The sequence below is a fragment of the Melopsittacus undulatus genome, chromosome 1, assembly GCF_012275295.1.
Source record: "Melopsittacus undulatus isolate bMelUnd1 chromosome 1, bMelUnd1.mat.Z, whole genome shotgun sequence".
Taxonomy (NCBI): Eukaryota; Metazoa; Chordata; class Aves; order Psittaciformes; family Psittaculidae; genus Melopsittacus; species Melopsittacus undulatus.
In genome coordinates, this window is record NC_047527.1 from 296,540 (window position 1) to 314,182 (window position 17,643).

The 17,643-nt window shown below is 58.7% G+C and overlaps 1 protein-coding gene across 1 annotated transcript; it reads right to left on the minus strand.

The window, feature by feature from the left end:
- Positions 1-4,303: 4,303 nt before the first annotated feature.
- On the minus strand, positions 4,304-16,857 carry LOC117436041 (epiplakin). The gene has a single exon (XM_034061721.1). The coding sequence runs from the start codon at positions 16,826-16,828 to the stop codon at positions 4,427-4,429; it is 12,402 nt and encodes a 4,133-aa protein (XP_033917612.1). The 5' UTR covers positions 16,829-16,857; the 3' UTR covers positions 4,304-4,426.
- Positions 16,858-17,643: the final 786 nt, after the last annotated feature.

Genomic DNA, 17,643 nt, shown 5'->3' on the forward strand with positions numbered 1-17,643 from the left:
ATGTGTGGTTATGAACAGGGGAGGGGTGTTCTGCTCTGATGGTACAGGTACAGCTGATGGCACAGGTACAGCTGATGCACAGGTACAGCTGCCTGCTCTGATGCACAGGTACAGCTGATGGCACAGGTACAGCTGATGGCACAGGTACAGCTGATGCACAGGTACAGCTGATGGCACAGGTACAGCTGATGGCACAGGTACAGCTGATGGCACAGGTACAGCTGCCTGCTCTGATGGCACAGGTACAGCTGATGGCACAGGTACAGCTGCCTGCTCTGATGCACAGGTACAGCTGCCTGCTCTGATGCACAGGTACAGCTGATGGCACAGGTACAGCTGATGCACAGGTACAGCTCCCTGCTCTGATGCACAGGTACAGCTCCCTGCTCTGATGCACAGGTACAGCTGATGGCACAGGTACAGCTGCCTGCTCTGATGGCACAGGTACAGCTGATGGCACAGGTACAGCTGCCTGCTCTGATGGCACAGGTACAGCTGATGGCACAGGTACAGCTGCCTGCTCTGATGCACAGGTACAGCTGCCTGCTCTGATGCACAGGTACAGCTGATGCACAGGTACAGCTGATGGCACAGGTACAGCTGCCTGCTCTGATGCACAGGTACAGCTGATGCACAGGTACAGCTGCCTGCTCTGATGCACAGGTACAGCTGATGGTACAGCTGATGGCACAGGTACAGCTGATGGCACAGGTACAGCTGATGGCACAGGTACAGCTGCCTGCTCTGATGGCACAGGTACAGCTGATGCACAGGTACAGCTGCCTGCTCTGATGCACAGCTACAGCTGATGCACAGGTACAGCTGCCTGCTCTGATGCACAGGTACAGCTGATGGCACAGGTACAGCTGCCTGCTCTGATGGCACAGGTACAGCTGCCTGCTCTGATGGCACAGGTACAGCTGATGGCACAGGTACAGCTGCCTGCTCTGATGGCACAGGTACAGCTGCCTGCTCTGATGGCACAGGTACAGATGATGGCACAGGTACAGCTCCCTGCTCTGATGCACAGGTACAGCTGATGGCACAGGTACAGCTCCCTGCTCTGATGCACAGGTACAGCTGATGGCACAGGTACAGCTCCCTGCTCTGATGCACAGGTACAGCTGATGGCACAGGTACAGCTGCCTGCTCTGATGCACAGGTACAGCTGATGGCACAGGTACAGCTGATGGCACAGGTACGGCTGCCTGCTCTGATGCACAGGTACAGCTGATGCACAGGTACAGCTGATGGCACAGGTACAGCTGATGGCACAGGTACAGCTGCCTGCTCTGATGCACAGGTACAGCTGCCTGCTCTGATGCACAGGTACAGCTGATGGCACAGGTACAGCTGATGGCACAGGTACAGCTGCCTGCTCTGATGCACAGGTACAGCTGCCTGCTCTGATGCACAGGTACAGCTGATGGCACAGGTACAGCTCCTGCTCTGATGCACAGGTACAGCTGATGGCACAGGTACAGCTGCCTGCTCTGATGGCACAGGTACAGCTGATGGCACAGGTACAGCTGATGGCACAGGTACAGCTGCCTGCTCTGATGCACAGGTACAGCTGCCTGCTCTGATGCACAGGTACAGCTGATGCACAGGTACAGCTGATGGCACAGGTACAGCTGCCTGCTCTGATGGCACAGGTACAGCTGATGGCACAGGTACAGCTGATGGCACAGGTACAGCTGCCTGCTCTGATGGCACAGGTACAGCTGATGCACAGGTACAGCTGCCTGCTCTGATGCACAGGTACAGCTGCCTGCTCTGATGCACAGGTACAGCTGCCTGCTCTGATGGCACAGGTACAGCTGCCTGCTCTGATGGCACAGGTACAGCTGATGGCACAGGTACAGCTGATGGCACAGGTACAGCTGCCTGCTCTGATGCACAGGTACAGCTCCCTGGTACAGCTCTGGCTGGCACCATGAGTCAGGATCACAGGCTGGTTTGAATGGGAAGGGACCTTTAAAGCTCAGCTCCTCTGAATCCCAAGGCTTGGAAGGGACCTCAGAGCTCATCCAGTCCAACCCCTGCAGGAGCAGGGTAACCTCGAGTACATCACACAGGGACATGTCAGCAGCCCCTCTGCCTGCACCCCACATCCTCACCTATGGGTCTCCTGCTCACACCCAGTCAGCACAGCCCCTCTGTCTGCACCCCACATCCTCACCTATGGGTCTCCTGCTCACACCCAGTCAGCAGCCCCTCTGCCTGCACCCCACATCCTCACCTATGGGTCTCCTGCTCACAGCCAGGACTGGGGAGATGCCCCCACAGCACCACCCACACCGGCTGTGATGCACAGTCTCACTCCAGCCCCTGGTGTGGAACCCTCACTTGTACCAGACCAACAGGAGATGCAGTGTTTGGAACATTGACTGTGGGACCCTCCCAGAACCCAGAGAGCTGAGCCCCCCCCCCAGATACTGTGTAGGGACCCTCATGGTTCCACCCGTTGCACTGGAAAGCCCTGGTACGACTGTGGTTTCTTGACAGCCCATCAGTTAGTGCCAGGCTTGTTTCTGGTTATCATCATCATCATCATCAACACTAATTGCTCAGGTTTTATCTGTCTGCCTTTGGTTCTTCCATCCCCCTAACAGACAAACAAGCCTCTCCTCACTCCAGCTACCCTGACTGACTGGTGTGACTGGCCAGGTTGGTTCCCATCACCGCGTCAGTCGTTTGTCAACCAGGTTTACTCCTGTGCTGGTTTTGGTGGCTTTGTGACCAAATACCTCAAAGGAGCAGATATCCTCCTACTACTGCCCTGCAACAGCAAAGCCCCAGTGACCACCAGTGCTGAGACCCACTCAAAGCCCCATGAAGGAGCTCTGTGTTATGAGGTGCCTTTGGATGGACACAGCTTCTGTGCTGTGTGGGTATGTTCCTGATGTGGGTATGTTCCTGATGTGGGTATGTTCCTGATGTGGGTTCCTGATGTGGGTATGTTCCTGATGTGGACATGTTCCTGATGTGGACATGTTCCTGATGTGGACATGTTCCCTCCCTAATCCTAACCTGTGGTTTATCCTGACCACTGCTGAACACACATCAGTAATCTGTGATAACTGAGCCTGGAGACGGTGCCCTAAGGGGAGAGCTGAGAGCAGCTCCAGAGCCTAAAGGGACTACAGGAAACCTGGAGAGGGGCTTGGGACAAGGGATGTAGGGATGGGATAAGGGGTGATGAGGTTAAACTAAACCAGGGGAGATTCAGGCTGGATGTGAGGAGGAAACTTTGTACAACAAGGGTGCTGAGGCACAGGGTGCCCAGAGCAGCTGTGGCTGCCCCATCCCTGGCAGTGCTCAGGTTGGACACAGGGGCTTGGAGCAGCTGCTCCATGGAAGGTGTCCCTGCCCTGGCAGGGGTTGGAGCTGGAGGAGCTGTAAGGTCCCTTCCAACCCAAACCAATCTGGTTTCTGTGACTCCTGCTGATTTCTCCCATTGCTTTGCCAGCCTGTGCAAACCTCCAGGCTACACAACCAGTTATGGCAGGAGTTTCATGGCTACGGCTGTTTCCAGCTGTACAAGCTGTGGTAGAGAAACCCATTTTCCAGGACATTACTTGGTTAATTGAGGCAAATGACCCAGGGTCAGGCACTTAAGGGGAGTCAGCTTCCTTCTAATAGCAGTAGTAGAGTTACTGAGCCCTGACCTCCACAGCAGAGTGGTTCTGGGGCTGTCACTGCTCCAGGAGTGCAGCACATGGATCAGGTCAGAACAAGAACAAGGCACAACAGCATGAAGCCTGGAGCAGAGCTCTAGAGGGGCTCAATGGAGAAGCAGAGTAAAGCACAGCCTGAAAGTGAACTGAGGGTACACACCACTGAGACCACACTGCTCTGAGGTGAGGCTGCCTATAGACCAGACACCACTGGAAAACTATAGAGGGTGAGAGATTGAGTAAGCAAAGGTAACGTATTCCATGCCAGGACCACCTAAGCCCAGCCTGGAAAGTGCCTGCATGGAAACCTGATCATGGCGACATCCAAGCATGGAAACCTCCAATACCAACAATGCCCTGCAAATATGACAGGAAGAATGTTCTTCATGCATAAGAGAATAGGTGAATAAAACCCCCGTTCACACTACAGCTCACACAGCACAAATGGATGAGGGAAATGAGGGCACCGTATGCCATCAAAGTGACCTGAGATAACCCAAGCTGATCCCTGTGTTAAACACAGACTGGGGAAGGCAAGAGCTTAACGCACAGTAGCACAGGGCTTAGGGGAGACATAGGAAAGCTCTGCCCGAAGTAGGTTATAGACAATAATAATGAAACTGTTTCAATGGGAGTAGAAGTTTATAAAATACGATATAAAAAAGAAAGAAAACAATGAAAAACAAACCAGAAACATGCAAAAAAATCAGCACCGAAACGGGGCAAAAATGGGAAAAGTCAGAAATCTACATTCTAGAAACACTGAGAAAGTAAAGCCCCGTGTCCGGGTCGGGCACACACCGACCCATGAGCTGCATGTAGGTGAGGTTCTCGTGGGTGTTGGGGTCGAAGAAGCCCTTGGTGTCATCGCTGGGGTCCGACAGGATCCGGTTCATCTCCTCATTGAAGTACCCGCGCTCATAGGCCACCTCCACGGGCAGGCGGTGGCTGTGCACGGGGTCGATGATGCCGCCGGTGGCGATCTGAGCCTCCAACAACCGGATGCCGTGGTCCTTGACGATGAGCTCCTTCTGCAGCGCCTGGAACAGGGAGATGCGCTCACCGGTGTAGGGATCGGTGTATCCGGTCACCGCGCGCTCGGCCGACAGCAGCTTCTCGTGCAGCTCACTCCCCACCAGCCCCGAGGACACAGCTTCATCCACCGACAGCTTCTGGTTGTTGACTGGGTCAATGACAAAGCCGGTGGCCGCCTGTGCCTCCAGCAGCACCAGGGCCGTGCCCTGCCTCAGGATGCCCTTCCACATGGCCTGGTAGATGCTCATCTTCTCCAGCTTGCCGGGGTCTGCTTTGGAGGGCACCAACACGCCGGCGATGCAGCCGGTGCCGTCCAGGTAGCGCTTGACCGAGGCCATCTCCGTCACCTCCGCCACGGTCTTGGTGCCCTGCACCAGCTCCACCAGCGTCTCCTTGTCCAGGATGCCCGAGTGCGCCAGGTCCGCGGCGCTCACCTGCCTCCGGAGCCCGGTGAACTTCACGGCGCTGCCAAGCTCCAGCGCCTCCCGCACCAGCGCCACCAGCGCCGCTGCCAGCTGGTCCAGCGCCAGGCTCCCGGCACGCAGCAGCCCCAGCAGCTCCTGCCTCTTGGCCTCGCTCACGTACCGGGAGAACAGCAGCTCCCACAGGGACACCTTCGTGCCGCGGAAGCTGCCGGCCGGGACCTCCGCGCTGCGGCACCGCAGGGACCGCTCCAGCTCCAGCTCCTGCTGCTGCCATGAGCTCACGGCCTCTTCGTTGTGGGTGGGCAGCGGCGCCGGAGCCTCCTGCTGCTCAGCCTCACTGATGATGGTGCTGAGCAGGGTGCTCAGCTCCGAGACGCTGACGCTCCCATCCTGGTACCGGCGCAGCAGCTCCTGGCGCCGGTGATCGGGCACGTACCGGGAGAACAGCAGCTCCCAGAGGGTGATGCTCTGCCCCTGGAACAGCCCCACGCTGACTGTGGTGCGGGTGCCCTGCAGGGCTTGCCGAGCATCTTTACTGAGCTGATGGACCACAGAGCCCTTGTCCATCACATGGAGCATCAGCAGCCCCGTGTCCGGGTCGGGCAGGCAGCGGCGCAGGAGCTGCATGTAGGTGAGGTTCTCCTCCGTGTTGGGGTCGAAGAAGCCCTTGGTGTCATCGCTGGGGTCCGACAGGATCCGGTTCATCTCCTCATTGAAGTACCCGCGCTCATAGGCCACCTCCACGGGCAGGCGGTGGCTGTGCACGGGGTCGATGATGCCGCCGGTGGCGATCTGAGCCTCCAACAACCGGATGCCGTGGTCCTTGACGATGAGCTCCTTCTGCAGCGCCTGGAACAGGGAGATGCGCTCACCGGTGTAGGGATCGGTGTATCCGGTCACCGCGCGCTCGGCCGACAGCAGCTTCTCGTGCAGTTCACTGCCCACCAGCCCCGAGGACACAGCTTCATCCACTGACAGCTTCTGGTTGTTGACTGGGTCAATGACAAAGCCGGTGGCCGCCTGTGCCTCCAGCAGCACCAGGGCCGTGCCCTGCCTCAGGATGCCCTTCCACATGGCCTGGTAGATGTTCATCTTCTCCAGCTTGCCGGGGTCTGCTTTGGAGGGCACCAACACGCCGGCGATGCAGCCGGTGCCGTCCAGGTAGCGCTTGACCGAGGCCATCTCCGTCACCTCCGCCACGGTCTTGGTGCCCTGCACCAGCTCCGCCAGCGTCTCCTTGTCCAGGATGCCCGAGTGCGCCAGGTCCGCGGCGCTCACCTGCCTCCGCAGCCCGGTGAACTTCACGGCGCTGCCAAGCTCCAGCGCCTCCCGCACCAGCGCCACCAGCGCCGCTGCCAGCTGGTCCAGCGCCAGGCTCCCGGCGCGCAGCAGCCCCAGCAGCTCCTGCCTCTTGGCCTCGCTCACGTACCGGGAGAACAGCAGCTCCCACAGGGACACCTTCGTGCCGCGGAAGCTGCCGGCCGGGACCTCCGCGCTGCGGCACCGCAGGGACCGCTCCAGCTCCAGCTCCAGCTCCAGCTCCTGCTGCTGCCATGAGCTCACGGCCTCGCCGTTGGGGGTGGGCAGCGGCGCCGGAGCCTCCTGCTGCTCAGCCTCACTGATGATGGTGCTGAGCAGGGTGCTCAGCTCCGAGACGCTGACGCTCCCATCCTGGTACCGGCGCAGCAGCTCCTGGCGCCGGTGATCCGGCACGTACCGGGAGAACAGCAGCTCCCAGAGGGTGATGCTCTGCCCCTGGAACAGCCCCACGCTGAGTGTGGTGCGGGTGCCCTGCAGGGCTTGCCGAGCATCTTTACTGAGCTGATGGACCACAGAGCCCTTGTCCATCAGCTGCAGCATCAGCAGCCCCGTGTCCGGGTCGGGCACACACCGATCCTTGAGCTGCATGTAGGTGAGGTTCTCGTGGGTGTTGGGGTCGAAGAAGCCCTTGGTGTCATCGCTGGGGTCCGACAGGATCCGGTTCATCTCCTCATTGAAGTACCCGCGCTCATAGGCCACCTCCACGGGCAGGCGGTGGCTGTGCACGGGGTCGATGATGCCGCCGGTGGCGATCTGAGCCTCCAACAACCGGATGCCGTGGTCCTTGACGATGAGCTCCTTCTGCAGCGCCTGGAACAGGGAGATGCGCTCACCGGTGTAGGGATCAGTGTATCCGGTCACCGCGCGCTCGGCCGACAGCAGCTTCTCCTGCAGTTCACTCCCTACCAGCCCCGAGGACACAGCTTCATCCACCGACAGCTTCTGGTTGTTGACGGGGTCAATGACAAAGCCGGTGGCCGCCTGTGCCTCCAGCAGCACCAGGGCCGTGCCCTGCCTCAGGATGCCCTTCCACATGGCCTGGTAGATGCTCATCTTCTCCAGCTTGCCGGGCTCAGCTTTGGAGGGCACCAACACGCCGGCGATGCAGCCGGTGCCGTCCAGGTAGCGCTTGACCGAGGCCATCTCCGTCACCTCCGCCACGGTCTTGGTGCCCTGCACCAGCTCCGCCAGCGTCTCCTTGTCCAGGATGCCCGAGTCCGCCAGGTCCGTGGCGCTCACCTGCCTCCGGAGCCCGGTGAACTTCACGGCGCTGCCAAGCTCCAGCGCCTCCCGCACCAGCGCCACCAGCGCCGCTGCCAGCTGGTCCAGCGCCAGGCTCCCGGCGCGCAGCAGCCCCAGCAGCTCCTGCCTCTTGGCCTCGCTCACGTACCGGGAGAACAGCAGCTCCCACAGGGACACCTTCGTGCCGCGGAAGCTGCCGGCTGGGACCTCCGCGCTGCGGCACCGCAGGGACCGCTCCAGCTCCAGCTCCTGCTGCTGCCATGAGCTCACGGCCTCGCCGTTGTGGGTGGGCAGCGGCGCCGGAGCCTCCTGCTGCTCAGCCTCACTGATGATGGTGCTGAGCAGGGTGCTCAGCTCCGAGACGCTGACGCTCCCATCCTGGTACCGGCGCAGCAGCTCCTGGCGCCGGTGATCCGGCACATACCGGGAGAACAGCAGCTCCCAGAGGGTGATGCTCTGCCCCTGGAACAGCCCCACGCTGACTGTGGTGCGGGTGCCCTGCAGGGCTTGCCGAGCATCTTTACTGAGCTGATGGACCACAGAGCCCTTGTCCATCACATGGAGCATCAGTAGCCCCGTGTCCGGGTCGGGCACACACCGATCCTTGAGCTGCATGTAGGTGAGGTTCTCGTGGGTGTTGGGGTCGAAGAAGCCCTTGGTGTCATCGCTGGGGTCCGACAGGATCCGGTTCATCTCCTCATTGAAGTACCCGCGCTCATAGGCCACCTCCACGGGCAGGCGGTGGCTGTGCACGGGGTCGATGATGCCGCCGGTGGCGATCTGAGCCTCCAACAACCGGATGCCGTGGTCCTTGACGATGAGCTCCTTCTGCAGCGCCTGGAACAGGGAGATGCGCTCACCGGTGTAGGGATCGGTGTATCCGGTCACCGCGCGCTCGGCCGACAGCAGCTTCTCCTGCAGTTCACTCCCTACCAGCCCCGAGGACACAGCTTCATCCACTGACAGCTTCTGGTTGTTGACGGGGTCAATGACAAAGCCGGTGGCCGCCTGTGCCTCCAGCAGCACCAGGGCCGTGCCCTGCCTCAGGATGCCCTTCCACATGGCCTGGTAGATGCTCATCTTCTCCAGCTTGCCGGGGTCTGCTTTGGAGGGCACCAGGACGCCGGCGATGCAGCCGGTGCCGTCCAGGTAGCGCTTGACCGAGGCCATCTCCGTCACCTCCGCCACGGTCTTGGTGCCCTGCACCAGCTCGGCCAGCGTCTCCTTGTCCAGGATGCCCGAGTCCGCCAGGTCCGCGGCGCTCACCTGCCTCCGCAGCCCGGTGAACTTCACGGCGCTGCCAAGCTCCAGCGCCTCCCGCACCAGCGCCACCAGCGCCGCTGCCAGCTGGTCCAGCGCCAGGCTCCCGGCGCGCAGCAGCCCCAGCAGCTCCTGCCTCTTGGCCTCGCTCACGTACCGGGAGAACAGCAGCTCCCACAGGGACACCTTCGTGCCGCGGAAGCTGCCGGCCGGGACCTCCGCGCTGCGGCACCGCAGGGACCGCTCCAGCTCCAGCTCCAGCTGCTGCCATGAGCTCACGGCCTCGCCGTTGGGGGTGGGCAGCGGCGCCGGAGCCTCCTGCTGCTCAGCCTCACTGATGATGGTGCTGAGCAGGGTGCTCAGCTCCGAGACGCTGACGCTCCCATCCTGGTACCGGCGCAGCAGCTCCTGGCGCCGGTGATCGGGCACGTACCGGGAGAACAGCAGCTCCCAGAGGGTGACGCTCTGCCCCTGGAACAGCCCCACGCTGACTGTGGTGCGGGTGCCCTGCAGGGCTTGCCGAGCATCTTTACTGAGCTGATGGACCACAGAGCCCTTGTCCATCACATGGAGCATCAGCAGCCCCGTGTCCGGGTCGGGCAGGCAGCGGCGCAGGAGCTGCATGTAGGTGAGGTTCTCCTCTGTGTTGGGGTCGAAGAAGCCCTTGGTGTCATCGCTGGGGTCCGACAGGATCCGGTTCATCTCCTCATCGAGGTACCCGCGCTCATAGGCCACCTCCACGGGCAGGCGGTGGCTGTGCACGGGGTCGATGATGCCGCCGGTGGCGATCTGAGCCTCCAACAACCGGATGCCGTGGTCCTTGACGATGAGCTCCTTCTGCAGCGCCTGGAACAGGGAGAGCTTCTGTCCCGTGCAGGGGTCGGTGTAACCTGTCACGGATCTCTCTGCAGACAGAAGCTTCTTGTGCAGTTCACTCCCTACCAGCCCTGAGGACACAGCTTCATCCACTGACATCTTCTTGTTGTTGACTGGGTCAATGACAAAGCCGGTGGCCGCCTGTGCCTCCAGCAGCACCAGGGCCGTGCCCTGCCTCAGGATGCCCTTCCACATGGCCTGGTAGATGCTCATCTTCTCCATCTTACCGGGGTCAGCTTTGGATGGCACCAGGATGCCGGCAATGCAGCCGGTGCCTTCCAGGTATTGTCTCACACTGTCCATCTGAGATATTTCTTCTGCTGTTTCTCTTCCTTTCTGGAGCTTTTCCATCGTTTCCTCTGTAATTATCTGTGCTCTGAGCAGCTCTGATGCTGTGATCTGTTGTCTGAGTCCTTGGAACCACACATCCCTTCTGCCTTCCTCCTTCTCTTTAATGATGGTTAGTATGGTTTCAATGATCCCTTGGATGATGTGATGAGATTCCTCTTTGTATTTTTTCACCAGTTCTTTCCTCTTCTCCTCTGTGATGTACTCAGAGCAGAGAAGTTCCCATAGTGACAACACTTGTCCTTTGTATTTCCCAACAGGCACTTGCACCTCTGTAGACAACAGAGCTGCTTTTGTTTGCTTGTCAATGTAGAAATAGTCATCATCCTTCTCCATGACCTGCAGCAGGTACCAGCCGGTTTCTCTGTCCTTGGAACACCTCTGCAGGAGTTGACTGTAACTGATCTTCTCATGAGTGTTTGGGTCTATAAACCCTTTGGTACCATGGTCAGCATCAGACAGCAAGAGGAACATGTCCTCATCCAGGTGTCCGCGCCTGTAGGCCACCTCCAAGGGCAGGCGGTGGTTGTGCATGGGGTCAATGATGCCGCCGGTGGCAATCTGGGCCTCGAGCAGATGGATGCCATGGTCCTTGGGTGTTACCTTCTGCTTTATGGCCTGAAACAGGGACATTGTCTTTCCTGTCTGGGGATCTGTGTATCCCGTCACAGCTCTCTCTGCTGACAGCAGCTGCCTCTGGAAGCTGCTCCCCACCAGTCCAGATGAGATGGCCTCGTCCACAGAGAGCCTCTTGTTTCCCAGTGGGTCAATGAGGAAACCAGTGGCAGCCTGTGCCTCCAGCAGCCCCAGAGCACACTGCTCTGTCAGCAGACCCTTCTTCAGGGCCTGGTAGATGCTCATCTTCTCTTTCCTCGATGGGAGTACAACCCCAGCAATGCATCCAGTGCCCTCTAAGTACCTCCTGATGGTGTCCCTGTTGGTGAGGTTGGTAAGTGTGAGACTTCCATCCTGGAGCTGCTCCAGAGTCTTCTTGTCAATGATCTCAGAGTCAAACAGTTCTGATATCGACACATCCCCCCAGAGTCCTTTCACCTTCAGGGCTCCTGCTCTTTGCTCTGTGTCCTCAATGACTCTCAAGAGAAGGGCTGTAAGACCCTCCAGTGTTAGGGTCTTGCACTTGTACTGCATCACCAGCTCCTTCCTTCTCTGCTCGGAGATGTAATGGGAGCAGAGAATGTCCCAGATGGAAACTGTCTGGTCCTTAAACTTCCCAACTTTGATGTTCAGAGGCTTTGAGCGCAAGTCCTGCTTCGTAAGCTCATCAATGTACAAGTACCTCCCTCCCTCCTGTACAACCTGTAGCATGTACAGCCCAGTCTCTGGATCCTGGACACACCTCTCCAGCAGCTGCATGTAGGTGAGGTTCTCATGGGTGTTGGGGTCGAAGAAGCCCTTGGTGTCATCGCTGGGGTCCGACAGGATCTGGTTCATCTCCTGGTTGAAGTACCCACGTTTGTAGGCAACCTCAACTGGGATGCGGTGGCTGTTGATGGGGTCAATGATGCCACCGGTGGCGATCTGAGCCTCCAACAACCGGATGCCGTGGCTCTTCACGATCAGCCCTTGGTTCATGGCTTCAAACAGGGACATTGGGGCTTTGGTGTAGGGGTCGGTGTAGCCGGTGACGGCTCGTTCTGCACAGAGCAGCTTGTCAAACACCTCCCCTCCAATGAGACCTGCAGCAAACGCTTCCTCCACCGACAGCTTCTGGTTCTTCTCCGGGTCAATGATGTAGCCGGTGGCAGCCTGAGCCTCCAGCAGCACCAGGGCTGTCCCTGGCCTCAGGATGCCCTTCCTCATGGCCTGGTAGATGCTCATCTTCACATTGCTTGGCTGTATGAGGACCCCTGCTATGAAGTTGCTGCCCTCCAGGTACCTGCGGACAGAGTCCATTTCAGTCACCTCTTTGACTGTTTTCTTCCCCTGGTTGAGCTCATCGAGGGTTTTCTTGTCTATCAGTTGGGACTGGAAGAGGTCACTGGCAGAAACCCTTTTCCGCAGGCCCTTGAATGCAAACTTCTTCCCTTGTGTCTCTGTCTCTTTGATGATCGTGGTGACAATCGCTATGATTTCATGCAGCACTTCAGTGTTCTCCTCTTTGTACCTCTGCACCAGCTCTCTCCTTTTGCTGTCTGAGAGGTATTCAGAGTTGAGGAGGTCCCAGACTGACACCGTCTGTCCTTTGAAGCGCCCTATGTTGACACAGACGGTCACAGACTTCAGCACCTCCATGGTCTGTTCATCCACACAGAACATGGCGTTTTCGGACAGGGGAAGGAGCCAGAGACCTGACTCGGGCTCCTGGAAGCATCTGTCCTTCAGCTGCTGGTAGGTCACGTTCTCCTTTGTGTTGGGGTCAAAGAAGACTTTGGTGCTGTCATCCGGCTGGGACAGGGTCTGGTTGAGGTCCTCATCATAGAAACCATACCTGTATGCGGCCTGGAGCGGAAGGTGGAGGTGGTGAATGGGATCAATGACCCCTCCGGTGGCCAACTGAGCCTGCACCAAGGGAACAGCCTCTCCCAGAGGAACCAGCTCCTTCCGGAGCGCTTGGCACAGGGAGATGGAGTTCCCAGTGTAGGGGTCTGTGTATCCGGTCACTGCCCGCTCGGCCAGGAGGAGCTTCTCAGTGAGCTCCTCACCCACCACAGCAGCTCTCACTGCATCCCTCACACTCAGCCTCTGGTTCGTTGCTGGGTCACTCAGATACCCTGTGGCTGCCTGAGCTTCCAGCAGCCTCAGCGCAGCCCCAGGCAGGAGGAGATGGTTCTTCATGGCATCATAAAAGCTCATCTTCCTTTTGGATGCCTGTATGAACACCCCAGCGATGCTGCCTGTGCCCTGCAGGTAACTCCTCACACCCTCCATCGCAGCCACCTCCTCAGGAGTCCGTATGCCCTGGGCCAGCTCTTCAAACGTCTTCTTTGTAATGATGCCGGCATCCAACAGCCACACGGCCGGGACCCTGCCCCGCAGCCCCTCCAAGCTGATCTGGGTACGAGCCTTCATCTCCATCTCCTCAACCAACCTCAGCACCAGAGCAACCAGCTCCTGCAGTGAGATCCCCTCGGACCTGAACCTCTCCACAAGGTCCCTCCTCTGCTCCTCAGTGAAATACCCGGAGTGGATGAGCTCCCATAGGGAGACCCCTCTCTCCGTCACCATGGTTTCCTTAAGGATGCGCTGGATCTCTCCATCACTGCGGGCAGGAGCAGCTGCCTGTGCCACAGGCAGCAAGTGGAAGCCGGAGACCTCGTCCTTCTGGCAGCGCTTGATGAGCTCCGCATAGCTCATGGCCTCTTTGCTGTCTGGGATGCAGAAGGCTCTGTTGTCATCACTGGGCTTCAGAAGAGCCTTGCTCGTGTCCTCATCCAGGCACCCTCGTTTCTGGGCGGACTCAATGGGGATGTAGTGGCCACAGGTTGGGTCAATGATGCCTCCTGTAGCCATCTGCACCTCCATCAACTGCATGGCCTGTTTGTCCGCGATCAGCCCTTTCTTCATTGCCTGGAAGAGGGGAATCTTCTTGCCTGTGAAAGGATCCTTGTAGCCGGTGACAGCCCCTTCCACATGCTGCAGCTTCTCATGGATCTCTGGTCCAATGACTCCCTCCTTGATGGCATCATCCACACAGAGCTTCTGGTTGTTGACTGGGTCGATGATGAAGCCTGTGGCAGCCTGAGCCTCCAGCAGCGGAAGGGCCATTCCAGGTAACATGATGTTCTGCTTCATGGCCTCGTAAATGCTTATCCTCTGGTTTGACGGCTGGAGAACGATGCCCCCAATGCTGCCAGAGCCATAGAGGTACTTCCTGACAGAGTCCATGTGCAGGACATCCTCTGGCTTCACAGCTCCCTCCAGCAGCCTCTCAAACAGGGCTCTGTCAATGACACCCGTCTCCATCAGGTGGTAGGCGCTGACACTGCCCCTCATGGCCGGGAACTTGATGGGTGCCCATCTCTTCATTTCCTCCTCCAGCATCGCCCGGATTTGCTCCAGGCTGATCTTCCTCAGCTGGTAATGGGTGAAGACCTCCCTGCGCTTCCCCTCGCTGAAGTACTCGGAGTTGAGCAGGTCCCACACGGACACCTTCGCTCCCCGCAACCGCCCGAACCTGACAGGCATCCAGGAGCTCCTGAACACCTCTCTGGTGGCTCCATCCACGAACTGACGCCTTCTGCTGTTCAGGGGCAACAGGCAGAGCCCCGTGGACGGCTCCGTGATGCACTTCTCCTTCAGCTGCAGGTAGGTGAGGTTCTCGTGGGTGTTGGGGTCGAAGAAGCCTTTGGTGTCATCGCTGGGGTCCGACAGGATCAGGTTCATCTTCTTGTCGAAGTACCCACGTTTGTAGGCGACCTCAACGGGGATGCGGTGGCTGTTGACGGGGTCGATGATACCACCGGTGGCGATCTGAGCCTCCAACAGGCGGATGCCGTGTTCCCTGACAATGAGCTCCTTCTGCATGGCCTGGAACAGGGAGATGGTGTCCCCTGAGTAGGGATCTCTGTAGCCGGTGACTGATTTCTCTGCAGCCAGAAGCTTGTCATAGACATCAGGGCCGATGACACCCGCTCGAAGAGCCTCATCCACGGAGTACTTCCTGTTGGCAGCCGGGTCAATGATGAACCCTGTGGCAGCCTGAGCCTCCAGGAGGATCAGGGACGTTCCTGGCCTCAGAAGCCCCTTCCGCTTCGCCTGGTAGATGCTGATCTTCTCCTGGGAGTCAGGAAGCAGGAGACCACCGATGCTGCCTGTTCCTTGCAGGTACTTCCTGACCGTGTCCATGCTGGTGACCTCTTTGGCCAACGTTTCCCCCTCCTTGAGTCTCTTAAACAAATCCTGGTTGATGATCTCCGAGCTCAGGAGCTGGTCAGCAGTCACCCGGTCCCGCAGTCCCTCAAAGGTGATGTTAGCATGGGAAGCCATCTCCTCAATGGTGGCACTGACAGCCTGACTCAGCTCGTCCATGGACAGTGTTCCTGTAAGGTACTGCTGGGACAGAGCAGCTCTCTGCTCGCTCGGGATGTAGTCTGAGAAGAGAAGCTTCCATAGAGACATGGACTTCCCCTTGTATTTGCCCCAAGCAACAGGTACCCGTGTGCTTTCCAGAGCTGCCTGTGTCCTGTGGTCAAAGAAGAGGTGGGTTCCATTGAGCTCCTCTCTGCTGTCCCCTCCGAGGGGCAGCAGCAGGAGCCCAGAGCTGGGGTCAGTCACACAGCACTTGAGCAGCTCCGTGTAGGTCATCTTCTCCTTGGAGATGGGGTCCAAGAACCTCCTCATGTCATTGGTAGGAGTGCAGAGGAGCTGCCTCGTGGGCTCGTCCAGGTACCCCCACTTGCAGGCTGTCTCCATGGGGACACGGAGGTGTCTTCCCGGAGCAATTACCCCACCAGTGGCTACCTGAGCCTCCAGAAGGCAGAGACCATGATCCCTGGCAACAAAGCCCTTCCTGATGGCTTGGAACAGAGAGAGCAGTTCTCCAGTGCAGGGGTCCCTGTAGCCTGTGATGGTCTTCTCGGCTGAAGACAGCTTCTCATGGAGCTCAGGGCCAACGAGCCCGACTCTAACAGCCTCATCCACAGGGTAGCTTCTGTTCTGGATGGGGTCTGCCAGGCTGCTGGTGGAGGCCTGGACCTGCAGCAGCATCAGGGCAGTGCCAGGCATGAGGAGATGCTCCCTCAGAGCCTGGTAAAGGCTCTTCTGCTCACCCGAAGGCAGAACAACACCAGCCACAGTCCTTGTCCCATGTAGGAACCGCTCAACTGAGTCAGTCTCTGCCACCTCCTGGGCAGAGACTCTTCCTTCCTCCAGAGCTCGGAAGGTGTCGGAGCTGATGATGCCCAAGTCCAGCAGGTCCCTGCTGCTCACCTGCCCTCCCAGCCCTGTGAATGTCATCTGCAGGGGCAAGAGGAGGAAGCCTGAGCCCGGCTCAATGACACAGCTCCGCATCAGCTCCATGTATGTGACCCTCTCCATGGTGCTGGGGTGGAGGAAACCTTTGCCATCCTCATTGCTTGGATCAGAGAGGAGCTGGTTCATCTCTTCATCTAAGTATCCTCTCTCACAAGCCACATCTGCCGGGAGCCGGTGGCCGGTGCTGGGGTCAATGACGCCACCGGTGGCCATCTGGGCCTGGAGCAGGCGGATGCCTCGATCCCTCCCCACCAGCTCCTTCTGCATCGCCTGGAACAGAGGGATCTTCTCTTCCGTGTAGGGGTCCACAAAGCCGGTAGCAGCTCTCTCTGCAGAGAGCAGCTTGTCCTTGAGCTCCAGCCCCACCAGCCCCCTCTGCACAGCCTCTGCCACAGGCACCCACTTGTTCTTCACCAGGTCAGCCAGGAAGCCTGTGGCTGCCTGGGCCTCCAGGAGGCACAGAGCCGAGTCCAGACTCAGGAGGTGCTCCCTGGTGGCATCATAAAACCCCATCATCCTCTTGGAAGCCTCCACATACACTCCAGCAATGCTGCCGGCTGTGGCTGAGCGCTCAATGGGACCATCCATCCCCATCAGTTTGGTCCCCTTGTTCTCCAGCACATCCTGGCACCAGTGGTTGGCTCCTGGGGTGTCCTCCTGGGGAGACATGGGGGCTGCATGGCCGTTCACTGCAGGTTTGGTCTCCATCCTCACTCTGATCTGCTCCCGCTGCTGGCAAAGCTCTGCCAAGATAATGGGACAGCTCAGTGAGAAATCAGCTTTGCCATTGACTTCACACCTAATACAGCATAGGGAAAAGGAGAAGAAACTCCTCCCATCAGGAGGACATGAGAGCCACAGGCTGAGCTTGCCCAGGGCCACGCGCTTGTCCCTGAACCCCCCACCTGCGGCCTCGCCTCCAGCTCCGGAGTCCTCACCACAGGAAAGACATGGACCTGGTGGAGAGGGCCCAGAGAAGGGTCACACAAACATGTTAGGGCTGGAGCACCTCTGTGAGGAACAGCAGATAGAGCTGAGCTTGTTCAGCTGGAGAGGAGAAGGCTCTGGGGAGACAGAGCAGCCTCTCAGGACTTAAAGAGGCCCATAAGAGAGATGGGGAGAGACTTTAGCAGAGCATCTTATGGCAGGACAAGGGGAGATGGGTTTACACTAAAAGAGGGAGTTTCAGGCTGGATGTGAGGAAGGAATTATGTACAATGAGGTTGGTAAAACACTGGCACAGGTGCCCAGAGAAGCTGTGGCTGCCCCATCCCTGGCAGTGCTCAAGGCCAGGTTGGACACAGGGGCTTGGAGCAGCTGCTCCAGGGGAAGGGGTTGGAGCTGGAGGAGCTTTAAGGTCACCCCAACCCAAACCTCTCCAGGATCCTACGCTGAGCAGGGCTGGGGAAGGGGATGCAGCCATAGAGCACCAGGAGCATCCCTGGAGGCTCTTTGCTGCAGGAGGGTGTTTGCCCTCCTGCCTCATTCACAAGGTGATGGAGAGACTCCAGCAGGAGGGTGCA

Excerpts from the sequence above, each read along its gene's own strand:
- LOC117436041 (XM_034061721.1), bottom strand. The coding sequence starts at position 16,828 with ATGGAGACCAAACCTGCAGTGAACGGCCATGCAGCCCCCATGTCTCCC.